Source organism: Ceratotherium simum, chromosome 1 (assembly GCF_057802395.1).
Source record: "Ceratotherium simum simum isolate JZ-2026a chromosome 1, ASM5780239v1, whole genome shotgun sequence".
NCBI classification, from domain to species: Eukaryota; Metazoa; Chordata; class Mammalia; order Perissodactyla; family Rhinocerotidae; genus Ceratotherium; species Ceratotherium simum.
Window position 1 is genome coordinate 46,407,778 of NC_141900.1, and position 23,890 is coordinate 46,431,667.

Here is a 23,890-nt window from a genome sequence, read left to right on the forward strand (position 1 = left end):
GGTGGGATCTCTGGGCTTAAGGAGGTGAAAATTTAAATTTTTAATACTCTTGATACATACTGCCTAATGGCCTGCCAGAAAATTTATAAGAGCTGATATCTTAGCCAACATTGTGTGAAAAGGCTCATTATCTCACACGTGGATACAATAATTTTAAATATTAAATGGCATATTGCTCTGGCTTGCATTTCTTACTTTTACATATCTTCATATTCCATTGGCCAAACACACGGATCCTGTCAGAACAGAGAATCAAACTACTATCTCTTCCTTCCTTGGTTACTATGTACGTTGTGACCATGATTATAACAATAGCTACCACTCATTAAACGTTCAACTCTCTGCAGGCAATGAGTCTAGTATATGCTTGACAGTTATTCCCTGTATCTCACTGAACCCTCAAAACAACTCTGTATCGTTCCTCTCATTTTCTAAAAGAGATAACTTAAGTTGCCTTTGAGACGTTGGAGAGAGTAGCCACAAGTCACAGCAACGAGCTGAAGCAATGGGATTTGAGCTGGGATCTCACACTCCTGTAACTAACCACCGAGTTAAGAGGGGTCAGCTGGAAAGACACCATGTGCAAAAACAAAAGCAAAACCAACCCAAACCACAACCCAAACAAACAGAAACAGGGTTCCTGCCCGCTTATAGTTTCCTCCTACTGGGCAAGAGGTTCTAAATCAAAACAGATGTGACTTGTCGGCTGCCAGACGAGTGTCTACCTACCAGTTTATCCCACTCCTAGCCTCGCGAGTGTCAAGGATGACTCGCCGAGCGTGGACTAGAAAGCTGCTCAGCTAAGGGCCGAGGCAGAGAGCGCACGTGTTTCTCCTTTGCAAAAGGAAATGGCCTGACAGGAAAAAAAGGGGGAGGTACTATTATCTTAAAATTTTTCAGGGCTAGTGCGGCTAATTTTTACCTTTGAGTCTTGAAAGACCAAGGTAACGAACCCGCGAGAGCGCGCAATCACCGCAGCTGCGCGTCGGGCTGCATAAAGCTGGAGGAAGCACACGCAAGCGTCTCGCACGCTCCCGGACCACACGCCTCCTGCGGGAGGGCTCTGCGCAGGCGCGGGCGCAGGTTGCAGCAGCGCCGGGCCTCAGCTGATGTTGTCGTCGTACCGCCCCTCCCCCGTCCCGACTCCGCGGCGGCCCGGCGCTGCAGGCCCGTCGCTCCAGCCTCAGCACCCGGGACTGCGGATTCCGTGACCCTGTCTCGGGCCTTTGCGCGCCGGAGCAGCTCGGGACTGCGCAGCGCCCCGCGTGCCGGTGAGCGACCTCGGACGCGCAGCTCCCAAGTCCCTTTCCGGAGCGGGCCCGAGCGGCGGCGCGCTGGGAAGAGCCGAGCCGGGCGCCGGGGAGCTGGGTCCGCTGGGCAGCGGGGGAGGCGCTCAGGCCTGGGTGTTGCAGTTAGTGTGTCACCTCCTCCCGCCGGGGCCCAGTCTCCTGCCAGGGGCCTCCGGACTTGGGCTTTGGCCCGGCGCACGGGATTGATTCCAGGCCCCCACACCTTGTGCGGCCAGGTGGCCCCTTGTTTTGCTGTTCTTGAGTTTTCTTGCTTGGTTACCTGGATCTTATCTTTAACATTTCCAGAGGAGGCTGTGTGCTAGGTTTTGTTTATGTAGTTTGTTAAAGGCGCTAACTTCCTTCGATTTCACAGATCACGACTCATTTAAACTGAATGGAGTGCTATACTTCTTTTATTTTCCTCCCCATACTGAGTCTGAGGTCGGTATTGGTGTTCAGTAAGTTAAAAGATTGCAATAAAAACATTGAGCACAGGGAAGGGAAGGGGGCTTAGCACCTCTTTATAAACCAACGAGTCTCCAGGAATAAAAGTGGTTAAGTTTATCAGTGCTCTGAGGAAAATCCAATAGGGGAGGCAGGGATCCCCAGTACCTGACGAAGTCTGGCGCTTGTTCATAGCCTTGCTGAAACAAACACCTGTCAGAGACAGACTCTATTAAAGTACCTGTTAGATAATAATAGAAAACAGGCCCAGACTGAGAGCCACTTGGTTTTGCCTTCTGTCTATCCCCCCTAAGGCATTTCGTGGGGTGCACTTTACACTCCTGTTGTATTAACTGAGATCCCAGAAAGGGTGCCTCTGAGGTGGTGCTGCTGAGGCCCACTGATCCCAGCTCATCTAGTGTTCCACGTGGGCCACAAGGTCACAGTGTGGGGACAGTGATGTTAATTCACCCCTGAACCACCTGTGACTAGCGAGTATTGATTTGGCTCAAATTCAGTGTCTTTGAGACACATCAAGAAAAGATAATGCATTTGTAGATATCATAAATCATTTATGTTTTTGAACTTAATGGACAATGTGTACATAGATTTTTTTAATAGGGAAAACAAGCATCTGTATTCATCATTCTACAATTCTAAGTTTGTCTACTAGTTGTATAGTTTTTTTATTCTGCTGTTAATACTGTGTTTGAGTGACCCCAACACGTGGATGGCATGCCAATTTTAAAATGCAAGCTTTCCTTCATACTTTGAGATAAATTGAATTGTTTTGAGTGTTAGCTTTCCTTATTCAAATCAGTGAGAATTTTTAAAAGAAATATTTATCTCTTTGTATGAATGTCTATAGTAATCTATATTTAGGAACTGATAAAAGATATATGGTCAAATTTAGAAGAAGAATAAGTATGTTGTTTTTAAATGCTGCTTTTCGTCTTTAATTTTCCCTCAGAATATCAGCAGATTGGATTATATCACTTTTAAGTTCTTTGCATCCTTAAAATCCTATGACCTTACCTGCAATGTTATTGCGTTACCTACCTGTGGAGGTTATTTTTGTGTAGGAATAAGTACTAATTACTTATTCTTACTTGGCTTTAAATTTATATTTATTTTTCCCCTTGTTGTTTTGATGCTGTCATTCTAAAATGCTCCAAATTTTGCTGCTTTGTATTGGTGAATTATACTCAATATTTTGGAATATTAATTTCATAATTTTAACTTGGCCAACTGTTGAATGAAAGAAAAATCTGCAGGATTTGGTTTTTGGGTTGTTTTTGTTGCAAGTGTTTAAATGTTTAAAGCAAGAAATGTGAGGATGAGAAAGATTGTGGATTTTATTTACCACAAAGGGGCATGAATTTTAAAAGGCTGAAAAACACTACTTTGAATTTACCTGGTAATACATCTACTACCTAGCTGTAATCTGCCCAAAGCAACTTTTGCCTTCAGTGCTAACTGGTTTAAAGGTAGAATGTGTTTTTGTTTTATTCTAAGAAAAGTGAAGCCTGCATGTTTCTTTTCAGAGAAACCTAAGAAAGTGTAAACTTTCGTCAAATTTTAATGTTTGAAATCCAGTTCTCATTGCAAGTCTGATATCATTTCATAATATTTTGTTAGAAAAATACTGTTGGACTCTAGTAAATGGCTCCCTTGTTTCAGATATTGCTTTGATTGAGTATAATTCTAATCCAAAAAGTAGTTTGAACATTCCCTTGAAGTTTGTTCTAAATTAATTAGATTGGTATAAATATCCCATAATGTTCTCGATTATACTTTTTTCCTGAAGTTTACTGTAAGATTTTCTTTTTCTTTAGACATGGGGAAGTCTTTTTCTCATTTGACTTTACATTCAAATAAAGAAGAGGCTTATGATGGAGTCACATCAACTGAAAATATGAGGAATGGATTGGTTAATAGTGAAGTCCATAATGAAGATGGAAGAAGTGGAGATGTCTCTCAGTTTCCATATGTGGAATTTACAGGAAGAGATAGTGTTACTTGCCCCACTTGTCAAGGAACAGGAAGAATTCCTAGGGGTATGTGTTATTGTATTGTTTTTCTTTTAAAGAATGATTCTAGGCATTTGTACAAATATTATAAAACCCTTGAGTCTAAGCACAACCCTCAATGTTTTAAAAGACTATTCTAAGGAATGAAAGTTAAAACTTTGTATCAGTTGTCTTAAGTCAGAAGGACACAAAGAAACAAACAAATATATTAATTAAGGTTCCTAAAGCAGTAGGGAAAGCCACCCCTCTACCTCCAGTATTTTTTCTTTCCCACCTGCTATTATAACAGATATGCACTGTGTCTCTTGACTGAGAACTTTTAGTCCTTTTTGGCATCAACAGACATCATATCACAGTTGCTTTACTGTATTGGGTATTAGGAGAAATTCGATGACTTAATATTTTTAATTCATTATCTCAAGAACAATAATAAGCTGGTCGTGTCAAGTTAGTTATTTTTAAGAGGAACTATATGAAGAGGGATGGTATATAAAGATGAGCCAAATAGGAAAAAAAAAAACCAGTTTGTGGTGTATCATAGGGGAAGTCAGAAGGGAATAATGCCCATGTGCTGTTCATAGGCTGCTTTAGTAGTAGCGGCAACAATAGAAATAATAAAAGTACCTTGTGCTACTCTTATTTTCTACTTGGTTGAAGTTGATATATGACCCTGGAGAGACCTTGAGGAAAGGACAAAGTGACCGTATAAAGTATACCAGAGTCTCTGAGAGGTGCTGTGGGTTGAGGAAGTTTATATTTGAGTTGGTAGCTTTATCTTTGCAGGGATAGTAGCTGTTTGAGAATAAAAGGATTATTGTATTAGAAGGTATTAATGCACCAGGCTAAGGAGGGGTAGAAGGGTGTACCATTTTAGCAACCTGGATGTATTTTTGAGGTATGGCCAATAGGCTTTTTTGGCAGCCTAGAAGTGAATTCTGGCTAGTAGGATATCAAGGATAACTCTAAAGGTATTTTTGTCTGAGCAACTGGAAGAATGGAGTAGCCATTTACTAGGATAAAGAAAAGAAGGTTTGAGTGTGTTTGTCAGGGGAAAGATCAGGAACTCAAATTTAGATACGTACCTTTGGAGATGCATTTTTGACATCTAAATGGCTATGTTCAGTAAGCAGTTAGTTATAGTAAGGGCCTGGGATTCAAGTGCAGGGCCTAGGCTGGAGTTGTCAATATATAGATGATACTTAAAGCTGAGTTGGATGAGAGCACCAGCTTTGTCAGTGTGAATAGAAGAAAGAAGAGACTCGAGCACTGAACGCTGGGGCATTGCAACGTTTTGAGATCAGTGACATGAGAAAGAATTCGCAAAGACACTGAAAAAGAGCACCTAGAGTAGAAGGAGGAAATCCCTGTATCTATGGTGTCCTGGAAGATAAATGTAGAAAGTGTACCAATGAGGAAAGAGTGATCAACGATGTTGGATGCTACTGGTAGATCAAGTAACGTGAGGCCTGAGAACTGTTGACTGAAATAAAGAGTCTGGGTAAAGGTTAATTAAAGGAGTTTATTCGATAATCAAAGTGAGGAATTCAAATCCCAGGAAACAGTCCAAGAGAGTATTCTGAGTATTCCAGAGTAGCTCCGAGGTCTGCAGGTCTGACTGTAGTTTGTATACCTTTTAACAAAGCAGTATATGTGTAGGAAAGAGCTTACATGTCTAATAGTCATATACTTCAAGGATAACAAGAACTTTTGGTTATATGTCAAACAAGGCTTGGAATGTTGGTGTTATCTTTGTGTGGAGGGAGGCAAGGACCAGGGCTGTCACTTTTTCCCTCAATCTCTAAGAAATGTAGTTGAGAAATGTGAGAGCGAGGTGCCCATTATCTCTTCCTGTTGCTGAGTCATCCTGCTGGCATCTTCAGTCATGAGACAAGGGGTTGCAAGGTCATTTAGACACAGGTTTATGAGGCCTGCATGGCTGCTTCACAGTACAGCATGGATTTTTATTGTACTGACTTTAAGCCTGTGCAACTTGCTTCCTAGATTTGCCTGTTAGACCAGGAAGAGGGGTCCCAGTTTTGTTCACAGAACTGACCATTGGATTTGGTGATGTAGAGGCCACTGGAGATGTTTAAAAGAGCAGCTTTGGTAGCCTGCTCTTTTAAACATCTCCATGTATATAGAATGAGCAGAATAAGCATGTATAGCATATTCTGTATAGAGCGAAGTCAAGAGAACATAGGAGGAGAGAAGTTATATAGTGAGAAGAGAGTATTTTTGAGGAGTTTTGCTGTATAGAAAAGGAGAGGAATTTTTTTAAGATGTAGTGAATAATATGTTTGTATGCTGATGGGAATAATCCAGAGATAAAACATTGATAATGCAGGAGATGGGAGAATTATTAGATTTAGTGCACAACTACAGAGGGCTGCTCTTACAGAGGAGTGCCTGCAGTGTCCTCTTAGTAACAGGAGAGAAGGAAGAGTATGTGGACACAGAAGTAGGTAGGTGGGTGGAGGTGGTGGTGGGAGCTTGTGAAAGTTGTCTTCCATTTGTCACGTCATGAACTAAGGATAAGTAGAGGGAAGAACATATTGGAGGATTGAAGAGAGAGTTGAAGTTATGAAACTGTGGTCTTGGAGAGTCAGATCGAGAGTGTGAACTAGGGAAATTTAGTGTGATTATTGGCATCATTAAGATCCACTTGAGATTAGTGATCTAAAATGAGATCAGTGAGCATAGTTGTATATTTTTCTCTGTCCACATTTAGCTCTGTGGATATAGGCACAGTAGCTAAAAGATTGGTTTTAACCAGGATTGTAGTTTAGCCAAATGAATACCACCAAACAAGATGGGATATGTATACGCATACAGAAACATATATACATTTTATATATATATATGTGTGTGTGTGTGTGTATATATATATATACATATGTGGGTCTGTGGTGGGGTAGTGTAAATGAGGGGAGAGTTGTGGAGAAGGCACAGAGGAGTATTGGAAGCGCTATGGAAAGCTTTAAAAGAGACTTTGACTATGGTGCTCTAATAGTTAATATAAAGAGCCAAGTTCTTGGAAAATTGGCATTTAAAGATCCATTTATCTATTAAAATATATGATAAAGCTCAACCAAAGAAATAAATGATGAATTTTGAAGTCACTTATGTAGAGAGAGGTGTGGCCTGAAAAAGTCCTGGAAGGCTCATTACACTGGGGCTCTTGAAGTGCGAGACTTGGTATGTGTCAGTTTTGGTTTTCAAGGGGGATAGTATAGAAACCTCTGTAGTTATAGGGGTTTCAGGACACAGAGGAAGCAATGTGTTTCTTCTCTTATCAAGATAACCAAATCAGAGTCTTAATGGAAAACTATGGGGTTAAAGGAAGGCCTGGTAAATTCAAATCTTGTGAAAGCTGAGACTTTTTAGATTTTTTTCAGTGAAAGAAAGACATCCTATTCCTCATTCTTGATACTATTTTGATTAGCTAGACATATAGGTATGAAAAAAAGACAATATCTGCTTTGGAACTCAACTTCTACTGGATAATTTTTGAAGACTTTGAGAGCAATTTATTAAAGGAATGAGGTGTGAAAGCCAGAAGGTATTCTGGTCTTTCCAAACCAGACTTTAATGAGGAGCCACTATATTTTTAATTTCATGTTAATAAATTTTTAAACCTACTTCTTTCACTTTTAGGGCAAGAAAACCAACTGGTGGCGTTGATTCCGTATAGTGATCAGAGATTAAGGCCAAGAAGAACGTAAGTGGGTTATAAGAAAGTGGCATTTTTGTTTGTTTTTCGTCTTTTTGTATTTTTTACTTTTCAAATTGTGTGTAATAATTACTCTAGTTAACACTAGTAAAAGGAAAAATGCTATCAGGTCATTGTTATGCTCTCATATACTTTGTGTCATCAAAAAAAAAAGAGATTCCTGGTTGGGGTAAGGTCCTGAAAGCAACATAGCATTTGAATCTTCTCAAATCTATTTATTAAAACAGACAAACCTAGAATAGCAGTAGGAAACACACACAGAGAAAACATTTTCATTAAAAAATGGATGTTAAGGGGCCAGCCCCGAGGCATAGTGGTTAAGTGCACGCACTCCGCTGCTGGCGGCCTGGGTTTGGATCCTGGGTGCACACCGAGGCACCACTTGTCAGGCCATACTGTGGTGATGTCCCATATAAAGTGGAGGAAGATAGGCACGGATGTCAGCCCAGGGCCAGTCTTCCCCAGCAAAAGAAGGAAGATTGGCATGGATGTTAGCTCAGGGCTGATCTTCCTCACAAAAAAAAAAAAAAAAAAAAGGATGTTAAGGTATTCCCAGTAGCCCCAGAACAAAAATGAGTATTTCAAACCATGATGACAGAAAGGACCCAAACATGCATAGCAGCTGTGTGGAAATTGTGAGGGGAAGCAAAGAGAGTTCCTAGGAGTCCCAAGACCCCTGATACCCAAAGCAAATACTTTACCCAAAAGAAGAGGACCCCACTCAGAGAACTTCCAGCAAATACCTCTGAGAATAACCTGTTAAAATGGGAGGATTCTGCATGCTCTAGCTTGGAGAGAGTGCAAAAAAGGCCACACTAAGGGGCTTGAGAAGATCAGAAGGAACTGGGCCATCCTAATCCCTCAAAGACCTTTGGGAAACTCAGTGAAAACTTATAAAAGGCAGGCACATCCTAAGGTAAAACATGCTGGAGGTAAAATCCAGTTTGTGCAGGGCAAGAATAAGAATAAAGGAGGAAAAAGGTTCAGAAACTAGAGAAAGTGTCTCAGAACTATGGAAGTGGATATACACAGAGGCTGTCTTTTTAAATATTTTGTATAACAACAGAGGATGGAGTCCTTGAGTGAAGCTAGGAAAGCAACCCTGACCTCTCCTTATCACCTATAATGGAACCTTCTCTTGAAAGTACAAAAACTCATCTCCTTTAAATATGAGCAATAAAAAGAGGTTGCAATCAAACATCATAAAAAAATAGTATAAAATAATAATAAAAAGAAAGTGAACTGAGCAAAATGCTGACAGATGATAAAAGCTTATCAGAAAAGCAGATGACAACTTTAACTTAATGTAAAATTTTCTAAAAGAAATTAAAAGTGTAGAAGCTATGACAGAACAGCATAAATTAATGAAAAGAATTTGAGAGAAAATGGTATAGAACAGAGGCAAAGAAGATTGAATATACATGTAATTGGAGTCCCTGAAGAAAATCGAAGGAATCAAACTGAATAAATACTAAACATTTAATTCAAGAACACTTCCCTGAAGTAAAACAAGTCGTGAACCTACGTATTAAAAAGTCATACCATAATTCTGAAAACAGTCAACCCATCCTGGTGAAATTACTGGACTTCGAAGGTTAAAAAAAAAAAAAAACAAAATCCAGAAAAACTCCTTTGAACACACATGCAAAAGGATCAATTAATTTATAAGAGAAAATCAGATTGGCGTGCTACTTGTTGACCACAATGCTTCAAACAAGTAAGCAGGAGAGCAGCGTATCTAAGCCTCATGGAAAGGGACTTGAAAAACAGTCAGTCTATTTGACCCCTAAATTAGGGCTAATTCCATTATAACCTGAGAGTGGAAAAAGGTTTCTAACTGTGATTCAGAATCCATTGATTTTGAAGAAAGAAAGATTTCTATAAATTGGACAAAGTATAGATTAGTGTTTACGATATGAAAACAAAACCTTAATTGAAGTCAAAATACAAATGGCAAACTGGGAAGTGATGTCTGCAAATTATTATCACAAACAGAGGCCAATATCCTTACTCTGTAAAGAGCTTCACAATTTGAGAAAAAAAAAGCTATGACGTTTCGGTCTGTGATGGACACATATTTGACAGTGGTCACATAAGATTAGTACCATATGGCCTAGGCTATAATATCTAGGTTTGTGTAAATATACTCTATAATGTTCACGTGACTAAATTGCCTAGCGATACATTTCTCAGAATGTATCCCTGTCGTTAAGCAACTGTGACTTTAATAAAAAACAAAGAATGATTCAAACTCATAGTCTGAAGCAAACACACACACACACTCCACGATTATATGGGCAGTGCCCTGGACTGGGGCAGAATAGGGAGTGACCTTTTTATCAAATGCTCTTGTAAAACATTTTAGTACTTCCCCAATTTGTAATCTCCATCCAATTCTCTGCTCAAAAGATAAGCCAGCTACATAAGGCAGCTTTTGGTCCTTGATTCTAATGCCAAATTCTCTAGTATTATACATATATAAAGGAGTTGATTGAATTCTTAATATCCTTATTTTGAAAGATAAAAATTAAAGGAGGTAAGAATATTTAATGAACCCCTTTATGTGGCAGACATTGTACAGGACATTTTACATATTTTATTTCACTTAATGAGCAGATGACTGATGGTTTAGCCACTGGAATAATTTGTTAACAGTGAAAATGTGGTAAAGAATTAAGAATTAATAGCAAAGACATGGAAAGTTTATTTTTTTCTTGTCTTATACTTGCATAATATTATCCCCTTTCTTGATTTTAAAGACAGTTTAACAGCATCTTCAAAAGAGAGTTGATTAATATAAACAATATTTTTAGAAGAGAGTACATAAATAGCTTGGGATGAGAAGACTCAAAAAGGACTGTCTCAGTCAGTGAGATTGATGAGGCATGTGGTTAATGTCATTTTTTTAAGGGCTTCACAGGTGGTTCTAATGAGTAGTTACTTTAGAGAATCATATGATGGCAAAACTCGTGAAAATTCTGCTTCAGTGAATTCAGAAGGGAGTCTTGAAATCTATATTTTTATAAAGCTCCTCAGCTTAATTCTAATGTGCAGCCTGGTTTGGGAATCACTGCAGTAATGTTCTACCTATAATAAGCCTGAAATACCAGTGTTCAGAAAGGTAAATACATCTTTTAAGAACATTTTAACATTTAATAGACTCAGACCCAACCCTACTCAATACTTTATAATGTAAAAAGTTGGTAAAATACGTTTTTTCCTACTGATATGATAGGGGAAAAATTCAAGTTGAAAATGTTCTCTCTAAATTTTTGATGCACATATACTTAAATACTCCATTTTCCTTTTCAGAAAGCTTTATGTGATGGCTTCTGTGTTTGTCTGTCTGCTTCTTTCTGGATTGGCTGTGTTTTTCCTGTTTCCTCGCTCTATCGACGTGAAATACATTGGCGTAAAATCAGCATACGTCAGTTATGATGTTCAAAAGCGTACAATATATTTAAATATCACGGTAAGTAAAAATTTATATTAAAAATATTTTACTTCATTCCCTTATAATGTTAAGCAGCACCTTTAGGAGGTTAAGCACCTGCCTTTAGGAGGGTACAATAAACCAAACAATTAATTGCTGGCAAAAAAAGTATATACAGTCTGTTTACTTTTCAACATTTGACTCTGAATAATTCCTAGGAAGGTGTTAACATTGTTGATTTGATGTTATAAATGTAACATTTTCATTTGTTTGTATTTTGTGAAGTGTAGTTTTTGCCATCTTTAACAGATCATTCCTTTATTTTGTGTAAAGATAAAGTACAAGTGACTGATTTCTCTTGTAAATTAGTATGTGTAAAATGTCCTCTATGTTTCCCAGGACAGTGGTTTTTAGGACTCTATAGCCTCCCCTCTCCTGAAAACAAAAAATAAACAAGCAAACAGAACCTCAGAGAGAGTCTTCTACATGTTTTACATGTTAACATTTGTTAGAAAAAAGCATGGTTTGCAAACCACTGTATTATTGAAAAAGAAAAAAAATATATATGGATCATGCCATTAGCAATCATTTATGGCTTCAGGCCTTACGGTGTATCTGTGTGGCAGTGATTCATTTGGAAGAGTGATATTGGACTTCAGTTGGTTTTCCTTTCAGAAGTGGCTGGTATGGTTGAAGTTGAAATAAAGATGCCTCTGGTGGTGGTTGGGAGGAGGGAGATTTGGAAGGACAGGAAGTGAAAGAAAATGGTATATTAAAGTGGAATTACTGCTAAATTATAGGAAAAAACTCCCATGGAGCCATTTATTTTCATTGTTTACTGTCAAAAGTTGTCAATCTCAGGCCTTTTAGAAAAAAACATATCTATGGAAAAAATATTATGTGCGTGAGACATAACACAATGCTAATTGTAAATCATTTCTTGTGACTAGGGAATTGTTGGGTATTTCCTTACTTTAACAACCATTTAGAACAAAGAACATATTTTCCTTTTTTGTACAGTATTTAAAACAATGGCCAGATTTTTTTGGCCAACCTCCAGAGCCTGTTTTAGTATTGAATACTGTAAATTTATGATAAAAGATAATAAAAGCCATGTGCTGTTCCCTTTTAAATACCAGAAAGTGTATTTAAAGGTAAATATCATATTTTTAAATAATTATTCAGGAATTCCCACATTTTGGGATACTAGCACTTAACTAAATTGAAAAAGACTGAACATTAAATAAGAAATAGGATTATTATATAGATGAACATTGGGTTTAACTAGATGACAGGCAAGAGGCTGAGATTTCTGTAGGTTCTCCATCAGTATTTTGAAAAATGGAATTATATAATGTTGCTTTTGTTTTTTAAAATGAGTAAAATATATTAGTACTACTTAACTCTTTTTTAGTAACATTTATTGTCCTTCTACTTAGGAAAATATTTAGTTATCATTATGAGACATTTGAAAAATACTGTAATGTATAAAAATTTTTACTTCTACGACCTAGACCTATTAACATATACATACATTTGCTAACAATGCATATATACATTTGCATACATATGTATATACATTTACATACATATATATACATTTACAAATGTAATCCAACTTTTTCAAATGTACATAAAGGATACACACGTGTGCAAGTGTACACACACGCACATTTTATCTTGAGATCTCATTACATTTTCCCATATTAAGTAGTCACATGTAGTCTTTTACATGGCTGTATTACAGTGTACTCAACCATTTTCTTTTTTTTTTTTTTTTTTAAAGATTTTATTTATTTATTTTTTCCCCAAAGCCCCAGTAGATAGTTGTCTGTTATAGCTGCACATCCTTCTAATTGCTGCATGTGGGACGCAGCCCCAGCATGGCCGGAGGAGCGGCGCGTCGGTGCGCACCCGGGATCCGAACCCCGGGCCGCCGGCAGCGGAGCACACACACCCAACCACCAAGCCACGGGGCCGGCCCTCAACCATTTTCTTAATAGATGTTTAGTTTTGCTATTACAAATATTTATTCAGAAATCATCTTTATGCTTAAACTTTGTTGCCATTTCAGGTTATATCTTTAGGATAAATCCCAGAAAGTAAATTTGCCAATTAAAGATCATAGATAGTTTAAGGCCTTTGATAATAAATCATCATTGTTTAAAAGCTTATGATTGTCATCCGTTGACTTATAAATTAAATGGATTCTCACTGCTCTCAACAGTAAAATGTCTGATCTTTAATACTAAACTTTTTTGTCCTATCTTATTTTTTCTTGTCTTTCATGGTGTGTATCTTTGTATTTTCTTTCTAACTCCCACTTATATCTTTTCCTAATTCTCATAAGTATTTTCTCAGCCTGTTTTGCATCATTGATGCCTCTAATATTCTAATGAAAGTTATGGACGCTTCAGAAAAAAAGACACGTACCAACATTATTTTGCATGTACAAAAGATTCCAAGATTCTCCTGAATCCCATTCCCTGGTCTGCATCAGAAGGTCCCTTGACCTCAACTTAACAGTCCCTTTCTTATAGTGCCTAGAAATGAAACTTAATGAGTATTAAGAGCTAAGTAGATGAAAATGTTTATATGTTTAGATAAAGGTTATTTCTACTAAAATTCTATGGAATTTTTAAAAATTTCTCTACATTTATAACTATAATAATTTAAATGAATGTATAAATGTGATCATATAGTTGCTGATCACTAACGCATTCTTTGTTTTATTCTTTTTTACTAAGACTGTTTTCTCTCCTTTCCCATATTGCACCTTGCCATATCTTTCTCCATGTTCACATTAACTTACAGATAAACCCACATGTTCAGTTTTTCTTAAATCATTATTTATTTATTTTCAAAATCTAATATTTTGTACATTCTTTTATGCATTTTGTTGCATACTTGTTAATACCTTGTAGATATCGCTCCTAATTTTCATTGAATTTTTGCTAAGGCCACAGATATATTTTCTAACATTCATTTTTCTATATTGCTGTACTATACATTTTCTGGGCCTATTTTTTCTTAATTGTGTGTTTATTTTAGGCATATTATATACATAATACTCGTGCATAAAACTAAATAATCAGTTCACTTAATGTTCTTTGACATTTTGGTGATACTCTTCCTCCTAACAAATGAAGCGTGGCCACAGCTGAAGTCATTTTCTTGATTGGTTTTGAATACATATTTGTTATGCTTATTTTCAGATAACTTGCACATTTTCTGCTTCCTTTTTTTTGCAGAACACACTAAATATAACGAACAATAACTATTATTCTGTTGAAGTTGAAAACATCACTGCACAAGTCCAGTTTTCAAAAACAGTTATTGGAAAGGCACGCTTAAACAACATAACCAGTATTCGTCCACTGGATATGAAACAGGTAAGCTTTGGTCATGAAATTTGGAGCAGTTAAATGAGTCTCAACTTTGTATATCATATTAACTTGAAGGAGGTGGGGGATTTCCTCAAAAACTTGACTTTGAAATGTATCCCATGTATGTACAAGAGAAAGTCTTAGAATCAAACTCCTAAAGGGAGAGATTTTTAAAGTTTTTGCAGTTATGAAATGTACAGGAAATACTTGAAGTTTTGATCCTATTTTCTATTGGTTTATTTTCATTTTTTGCCTTTCAGATTGATTACACAGTACCTACTATCATAGCAGAGGAAATGAGTTATATGTTGTAAGTTCTGATTTTTAGTAATTTTCTCTCATTAAATTATAAGGTATGAAGAATAAAGTATATATATATATTTTTTTTTAATTTCCCATAATCTTAGTAGTCAAAAGACATAACATTTGTGTACACCTATACACATAAAATTTGTTTCTTATTTTTCGGAATTTTTTCTTATTTTTCGAAATTAGGATCATATACACCATGTCACTTTTTATTTACTTATGAGAATCATATTCTCATATATTCTAGTAGTTGTTGATGTTTTAGTATAGAAGGACTAAAAATGCTAATAATGTATAATACTCTATTATTTGGTTCTGAAGCTTTTAAATTGGGTCTAAATGATTATTCACTCTTGTTAGGTAAAAAATAATGATAAATTTTCATCACCTTTGATATCAGCCTGATATAGAATTGCTGAGTAACAAACTGGTTACTAAAATTTCAAAAGATGAACAAAAAGTAGTAATCTGTAGCCCACGTTAAAACAACTCTACAACTGTGGTAGTAGGAAAGCATTATGTTTTTAGAATAAGAAGCCATGAAAATATTAATCATTATTGGAGATATAAAAAGTATTCAACCAACAAATGCTTAGTTATTTTATCTTCTTAATAGTATCTCTGTTAGCTTTAACATAGGAAGAGGAATCGTAACTAAATTATTTTAAATTTGTTATGTCATAGTTTGCATTTATTCGTGTTGTTTTTTCTTTAACAGTGATTTCTGTACACTGATATCCATCAAAGTGCATAACATAGTACTCATGATGCAGTAAGTATGAATTTTTTTTGAAAGAGATATTTCTTTGTTCAAACTTTAGATTTAAAACATTGGTTTAGAGCATACAGAGCATTTTTACAAATGCCATCTCAATTGGGTTTTAAGCCTTACAAGAATGCTGTGAGGTCAAGTAAAGACTATACCACCCTACAAATGAGGAAATGGGAGCTCAGAGAAGGAGTGAAGGGTCACATGGCTGCTAGATAGTGAATCTAGACCTTGAAAGAACTCAGGAAAATGGCAGGAGTTGTAATAGAAAGGAGAACTGAGCTCAACATCCGATTCCTTCCTGCGTGTGGAAACAGTTAATGTTAACAGAATGTTAACAGTAATAAGGAGAAGTAATTTACATTGGGTGCTAATCCTAAACCATTAAAACATTGTAGGTTACAGGTTTGGTATTTGAGCCATTAGCTGGCATTTGATTAACCCTTTTCCTAGGATGAGAGAATTTTCAACTAAAGGTAGGTGTTTTGAAAAAATTACATTTGTTGTATATGATTATTTGTATAGGGCTTGCTCAGCCAGCATTTCTGTTGTCTGGTGGGGAAATATTCTCCAAGAGGCTCATGTCCACAATATTAAGTTATCATTAATCAGATAATGTCTCTCTAAAGAGAATTTTGATGTATAAAAGTGTTCTCACTTTAGAACACTTTTTTATATATAGCTATTCAGTGTTTCTTGCCATTTGTTTTATTTTTAGAGTTACTGTGACAACAACATACTTTGGACACTCTGAACAGATATCCCAGGAGAGGTACCAGTATGTCGATTGTGGAAGGAACACAACTTATCACTTGGGGCAGTCTGAATATCTAAATGTACTTCAGCCACAACAATAAAAATGGAAAGACGTGCAGCTGGGGAAGAAGAAATGTCTGTTGCTATTTTCCAAACTCTGAAGGATGAGGTACTTACTTCCTGATAAATCTTAAATTGAACAAACCTCAAGTTTACACTGTTTTAAGAGTACAGCTAAAAGTATGTGGACTTGCAGGTTATTGCAACTCTCCACTCTGTGTTTATGAGATTTGTACCAGGATCTTTTACTTGAATCTAAAGTTACTGATTGATTTTCTTCCCAACCACCTGTCCTCAAAGGGGAAAACTGAGACTTCCCTTATAATAACAATAAATAATTATTTAAAATTCACAGCTCCAATCACTACTGAAAACATAACTTTGGTGATGAGCATAATTTGAGAAACTTTGTTTCTGAATGTTTTTATAGAATATTACTGAGCACCTGTTATTCATGGAAGACTTTTAAAGAATAACCTTTTTTCCCTGTTTTATAAATTCTCATTGCTACACGGTAGTATTTGAACTATTATGATATTTTAGCTTTTAGCTAAACATTTTAGTTTTTCATTTATTGAAATTCTACTCATTTGCATGATTTTATCAGTCTTATTTCAAGCCAGTCCTTCTGTAACACTTATAAACCAAAATAATCTTTGCAAAATTCTGTACCTAATTTTTAAAAGCCCCTAAATAATGTTTCACGTCTTTCGTTAGTTATAATTTTGTGAAAATTTTTTTGTAATCTTTAAACATAGTCATTTAATGTACAATATTGTAAATAAATTATGCATGGCTGTTATATTGTAGCTTTAATAAATGTCAAATAAAGTGGTACAGATTCAAAATAAAGTAAGTTGCTCATAAAATAAATAAAACAGGAAAATGAAATTCAGAGACCTATAGAATGTGAATATGGTTCCAATTACATATTGGATCAGGTATAAAGTAGATTTGAAATAAAATATTGTGAAGCTCCACTTTTTTTTAATGTTGCTTTTCATACTAAAGAATTGTGGAATTGTGAAGACACTTACTTTTCACAGCTATTAGGTACCCAAGTTGTCAATTTTATGAATGTTTTAGAGGAGGAAATTTTTTCTTTGGTAGAAATTATTCAAGAAATCCTGTCATTAAATGATAGTGGCTATATTGAAATAAAACCTATATTATGCTTTTAAAAATTTAATTACTTTGCACATCACATTTATATCATGCCTCTAGCAGTTACATTTTTAAAGTTTCCTGCTTTTGGTTTGGATTTGATTTAAAATCATTTTCAAGTGTAAATTATTGACTTATTCACTTGGGTGTTTTATGTTTTCAATCCCATTTTCCATTTGGGGTTTTTGTCTTTTCACTTAAGTTCTAAGTACCTTTTAAATATATACCACTGAGCATAGGGGCTGACTATGATACCAAAAAAGTAAGTGGCTTGAGATTAATTTTTTCCTGTTCACTAGTGACAGAAATCAGGTCCGTCCCCCCCCCCACCCCCCGCAAAGTGCCTAACTTAATACCTGTTTATCAGTCTGACTTTCTCAGCTATAAAACATAAGGTTTAATTATTTAGAACTAATGAAGCCCTCCTTTCTGCCTTTAAAAACACTCAGGTCTCCTGCTAGCTTTCATATCATTTCTTTCCTTTTTATTTCATATCATTTTTATATCGTTTTCTCCAAGTTTTCCTGAGTGAACATTTTAAATGGGTGGAATGCACCAACTTTGTTTTTTTAATTACTTAGTCTTCCAGAACTTGATCTGTTGCTAGCTCATCCATCCTTACTATTACACTAAAATCACCCCTTTACATTTATTATGGACTTTCTAGTCAAACCCAATCTTTATTTTAATTTTTTTCTTCTGCTGTTTTTTGACCCATTCTCCTTGAAACTGCACACTTCTCTAATATTAATTCTATTTGTGTTTTTCAAATCATTCTTATTTCATTTTCTCTCATTCTCTATCTTTTGACATCTTTTAATGAGTATTATCTAAACCTTCTTTTGCCTCAAAATTTCTACTCCTGTGACTTCAACCATCAGCCTGTATTAGGGCTTCCAAATCTGTTTCTACATACCTGACCAGTCACCTATCTAGTTTCTCATTTAGCTGGTGACCTAGAGATAATAGTATTTCAGTGACTCTATGTATAAAATCAAAAAATGTTAAACATTTTTTGTCATATTCTGTTTTGTTCTCGCTTTGTCCTCATTTCCCATTTACTTCAAAATCACCATTCTGTTCTTCAAAATCATCCTTCAGATATGCCTTCTTCAAAAGTCAATCCTGATTTGTTTTCTTACTTTGTATCTTTTAACCTTGGAAAATTATATAGTGTAAATTAAATGGATTTTTCCGTTGATTTGCGGTTCTAATATCCTTTGTAGAGTACATGCATAGTATCTGCTGAAGAGGCAAGCAAGTGAGAGAACATTTGCCTTAGTGACTTAGTATTGAATATTTTTTCTTCATTCTTTAAATTAAAACTCTTTATTACACTTGCATCCCAGGGAGTTTGAAAAAAGTAGAATTTAAAATAAATAAAAAACCAGTAGTAGAGAAATAAAGATCACTTATGACTACTTTTCAGAGAGGGTTAAATAACTGCCAGAATAAGCCTAGAACAAAGCAGGCTATAAATGAATAACACTACAAAAGCACATTCAAGTGAAGCAGAATTATAGCCATTAAAAAAAATATGGAAAGAATGAATGAGGCTTTAACTTTTCTTAGGTCCTTGTCCAATGTAGTTTCTTACATGGTAATAGGATGGATATTGATACATTTTTTAAAACTGCTCTCAGACGTTATCCAAAGGACATGGTAGAGATGTTACATATTTTTTTCTGATACTTTCAAGAATAACTTTCTCTTAAAATCCCCTTTTTTTAGACTGGTCATTCTAACCATATCCAATACTCTAACAAGCCTCTGTGTCTAACAAGCCTCTACATACATGTTGGTAACATGTATGTAGCGCTGTGCTCTTTTCAGAGCTCTTTCGTATGTTTTCTTACATGATTTCCCATAATCCTGTGAGTCAGACAAGGAGGGTGGTAGGATCCCCATCTTATGGAGCAGGAAGGAGAGGCATGAAGTAGTTGAGGGACTTGCTGAAGATCACGTATTTAGTAGATAATTTAATTGGAGCCAGACCTAGTTTTTCGGTCTCCCATATCTGTGCTCTGTCATTTAAAATATCCATTGGAAAACCTTGTTGACTCAGGTTAGTATGATTAAAAATTAGAGAAAACGTTCACATAGTTAATAGTGACAATCAAAATAATACTGATGGACTAAGATGTGGGTACCTTTAAGTTGGTACCTGAAATATTTTAAATGGGAAATGAGCACTTGTAAAATATTTTGGGGCATAATTTTTGCTTAATTTTTCTGTTAAAATTTAGTACTCCTTGATCATTCCAATAAGGATATGACTAATATGTTGTCGGAGTAGACTATTTATAAATAATAGAGATTAATGTGTTTGAGGTTTGAAATAAGAACAGTATGAAAATATTAGATACCAGATATATTGGTTGAAATCATTAAATGACCATCTTTACTGTAGTACATAACATGTAAATGACTGGTTTTATTTGTGTGCAGTTTTTCTATGCCTTTTTTGTTTGTTTAGGCCAATGAAGTAATTATTTTTTCTAAAAATTCATGACAAGAAAACAAAATTCGCTTCAGATCTCCTGAATTATAGTTTGGAAATGACACAGAGCAATGTTAAAATAGATAGAAAGTGACAAAACATAATAAAAGTAACTTAGGAGACTTCAGATGTAGCGTACTGAATCCTTTGTGATTCTTAACCTTATCGTTATTATAATATAATTCTAGATGTTTCACTGGAGAGCGTGTCCCCAACTCTCTCCTATGCCATTTTGTTTGTTTTATTAAAGTTCTTAAACAATTCTTTATATAATTATTATATCTTATTTAAGAAAATAATTTGTTAGGTACTTGACCCCAAAGTAAGTCACTGCTCAGTAATAGCTAATATTTATTGGTTACTTAACGGGTCAGATACTATACTAATCATGTGCATTATCTTATTATTCCTCAGAAGAGCCCTCTAAGGTAGATATTATCATTGCCCCCCCATTTTATATCTGAGGAAACTGAGTTTTAGAGAAGTTAAAAAACATGCGTAAGCTTGAAAGTGGCCGATTTGAGATTCAAAACAGATGTATTTGACTCAAGCATCATTGCTCTTAACAATTAGCATATTTTCTTTCCAGCCTTTGAAATGTTTAATTTGTAAAAATATATTGGTTGTTGCATATAATATATAAGACTGAGGTTTTTGATAGTATTTACAAAAATACTATTGGGATATTTTATTATTTTCTAGATCTTTGATATAATAAAAATGTTTTATCCTTGATTTTTAAAATATTCATACTGTCTGTTAGACAGGATTTTTTTTCTTTATAAAAGATATAAAATTTTAAATTTACAAATAGTTACCAGTCTTCTTTGATAAGCGGTATGAATTCAATTTCAAGTTATTAGGTTGTAAGCCAAAGGTTACTTACCATAATGTCATGATTTTAGCACATAACATCTGGAAGCAGCAACTACTTGGCTCAAATACATCTAAGAATAATTAATTTTATTTCTCTCTCTTTTTTGTAAAATCAGATTTGAAATGAGGTGTTTATTTTAAACTTTTATTTTAAGGAAAAATATATGTTTGAGAAGGTAAGGTAAAAAGACTGTTAAACATTATTTACTTAAAAAATTTATTTTTACATGAAAACAAAATATATTTGCAATGTGCTTCAATCAAAAATTTCACTTCCATATCCCAGATCTACTTATTTCAAAGTAAAAATTTTCACTTGTCAGCTGAAATTTCTGATTAGAACTAATATTAGTGTATTTTTGTGCTTGGAGTGTAAATTTCACAGTGGATTTTTGAAATTTATCCTTAATTTGGATAAAAGCAAATGATATATTTATAAAGTTACTATAAGGATAAAAATGGTAATTTCCATTTTTTTTTAACTACTAATGTGATCACGTTTATAGTTCTTTTTACGTGTGTTTGGCACAGGCTCTAAATTAAAAAATACAGTGTTGTCTGTATTGACCTTAAAAATATTCCATAAGTTAGTGTAACAAATATATGGTAAGTTTTTCATAGCTAAATCTAACTCTTCTAGAAGGAAGTTGTTGCCTTCTGTTTAATTACATTAATTGAAATGTGTTTAAGAGAAATGTTTTCAGCATATTTTGTATACTAAAAAACAAAAAGGATTAGTATTGGGCCAATGGCCAAGAGGTAATATTACTACCATGTAGACTGTTACAGTTCAAATTGTCCCACTTCCCCCAGAATTTTAGAAACTAGAAGTCTGGGAGATACTGTATCAGCTGTAGTTGGGTGATTCTAAGTGCTATAAGTACTATTCATCTTTTAATTGTGTGAGATGGAACAAATGCCAAGTTGCAAAAGATGCATACTTTCATTATGTAGTGGTTTGTTTCAGGCATAAAATATCAGCAAGTCATGCCTTCTGTGTTTTGTCTTATATTTCTTTGTAGAACTAAATTAAGTAAGATTTTGGAAAATGGTTTGAAATGATTGCTGACTTGACTGACTTGGTCAGATATTTGAATGATGGCATTACTGGGTAGATTCTAACCCATGATTCTAACTGTGGAATAAAGAATAATATAGAATGTGAAACTATGTTTGGGCACTTACACTTTGTTTATATTATGTATTAGCCTCTATCATAACACACTTATTAAATTTCCAAGTTGAGCAGTTCTGTAATTGTAACTATTGTTGCTATTCATGTAATAAAACATGCTTATGATAGTAAAATGAATAGAAGTGCCCCAAAATGCTATTTTTTTAATTCACTTGTAACTGTTACTCTTGTAATTGTGTATGACAATAAAATTTGTAAAAATTTTAGCATGAAAAATAAAATTTGTATCAGTCAAGTATCTTGGTTATGCTTTTCAAAGTCTGTTGACGTAAATACATCAGTGTAGATATTGAAAGTCCTTTAGCTTAAAGCTGTTAAATCCTTACAGTCCTTACCCAGACTCCACTTTAGCATTATCTTTGATTTCTGTTTCTTTCATCCACTTAGCTTCCAATCCATTGCCAAATTCTCTCTCTCCTACCTCTGTGGTATCTCTGGCATCTGTCTCATATTTGAAATCTCTGTTGCCATTACTCCCTAATTTTTTTACTGAAAAAAACCCAAGTTCTTACATTGACAGCCTTTCATTATCTGGTCACAACCTAAATTCACAGTCCTATTTCCTATCATTGCCCCTCACCTATGTCCCAGCCAAATTGAGATGTTTGCCATTCCTTGGAAACAATTCTTTCCTTTATCCATACTTGGCTCATTCTGTTCTTTTTTCCTGGAAAATTATTTGACCATTCCTTGAATCACCCAATCTTATCTATTTTTTAATGCCCAGATCAAGTGTCCCACCCCACCCTCCCTCTCTCCCTCCAAACTTACTTAAACATTTAGTGACTTTTTCTGAATGTGCACTTTTAAAAGAGTTACCCAATCACAAAGAAAATTTTGTTTTTGTTTTTGAACTCAAAACTTTTTGTTTTAAACTGAACTTAAAACTTGTTTTAACTTTTGTTTCAATATTTATTCAAACACATTTTGCCAGCTTAGAGTCAGTGTTTTAATTACAGTTTTAAAAATCTTGTATCAAATAACATGATCTGAAGTTAGGTGAAATGTGACCAAAAATATCTTGGTAGAATAATAGGGGAAAATATATTTATTACTTGGATTTGCTCTACCTAGGCAATTTCTCAAGGAAGAAAGAAGAATCATTAGCAAATTTATGAGGATTTTTTTCTGGTAGATTTCTGTTCCTTTGATCAGTGGGTTTCAGAATTTTTTTTTTTTTTGTGAAATCTATTTTTTAAGCATCTTACATAGAACCCCAGGACGTGACAAAACATAGCTGTTTTGATTTAATTTGGAGCAGAAGACCTTCAGTCCTTGACTACTCATCTTCCCCAATGGCCATTGGCCTCAAGGCCATTGGCCTTGAGTGTCGTGCACAGCCACTTCTTTAAGGATAAACAGTGCAGTTTAACAAAACTGCTTTGGTTTGTGACTAAAACATACTTCATAACTGGGCAAATACAAGCTCAAGTTTATATTTTGTTTGTATTTTATAATAGCTTTGAAAGTGACAAGGGAAAAACAAATGTAATTCCTAATTTTCTAATTAGTGATTTTCCATTTTTACATATATTTCAAATGATTAGTCTTCAAAGGCAACTTAAAAAAAAGATTTGAGATTTTGGGCAATATATATCATCTTAACGTGATTTTATAATGAAGATTCCAACATTTATTTTCATTTCGTAATTCCAGATTCATGAATAGATAATAGCATTTTTAAAAAAAACTACCCAGAAGAGACTGGAACTACAGAGAATTCTAATCCAAATCTGCTTCAGATATTTAATTCTTAAATCTTAGAAGATACACTTCCCAAACAAAACTGATTTTTATGCCTCACTGATAATTTGTGAACAGTTATTCCTACTGTTTAGAATAAGTACAAATGGAGACATCAGTGGTATTCTAACAACCTATGTAAAGCTAAGAGTAAGGGTAAAGTCAGTTTTTTTATAGGGAATGTTAAATGTAAACTTTCGTGTATC

General features: G+C 34.9%; 1 protein-coding gene across 1 annotated transcript; it reads left to right on the forward strand.

The window, feature by feature from the left end:
• The first annotated feature begins 1,115 nt into the window (after positions 1-1,115).
• Positions 1,116-22,179, forward strand: TMEM106B (transmembrane protein 106B). The gene is made up of 8 exons (XM_004431394.3): positions 1,116-1,271; positions 3,569-3,790; positions 7,418-7,481; positions 10,806-10,965; positions 14,178-14,318; positions 14,573-14,622; positions 15,340-15,393; positions 16,109-22,179. The coding sequence occupies exons 2-8, from the start codon at positions 3,571-3,573 to the stop codon at positions 16,245-16,247; spliced, it is 828 nt and encodes a 275-aa protein (XP_004431451.1). The 5' UTR covers positions 1,116-1,271; positions 3,569-3,570; the 3' UTR covers positions 16,248-22,179.
• Positions 22,180-23,890: the final 1,711 nt, after the last annotated feature.

Bases quoted from the DNA above. Each gene is read 5' to 3' on its own strand.
- TMEM106B (XM_004431394.3), top strand. From the start codon at position 3,571: ATGGGGAAGTCTTTTTCTCATTTGACTTTACATTCAAATAAAGAAGAG. The intron at 7,482-10,805 runs GTAAGTGGGTTA...TTTCCTTTTCAG, and splicing joins AGATTAAGGCCAAGAAGAAC to AAAGCTTTATGTGATGGCTT. The intron at 14,319-14,572 runs GTAAGCTTTGGT...TTTGCCTTTCAG, and splicing joins GTCCACTGGATATGAAACAG to ATTGATTACACAGTACCTAC.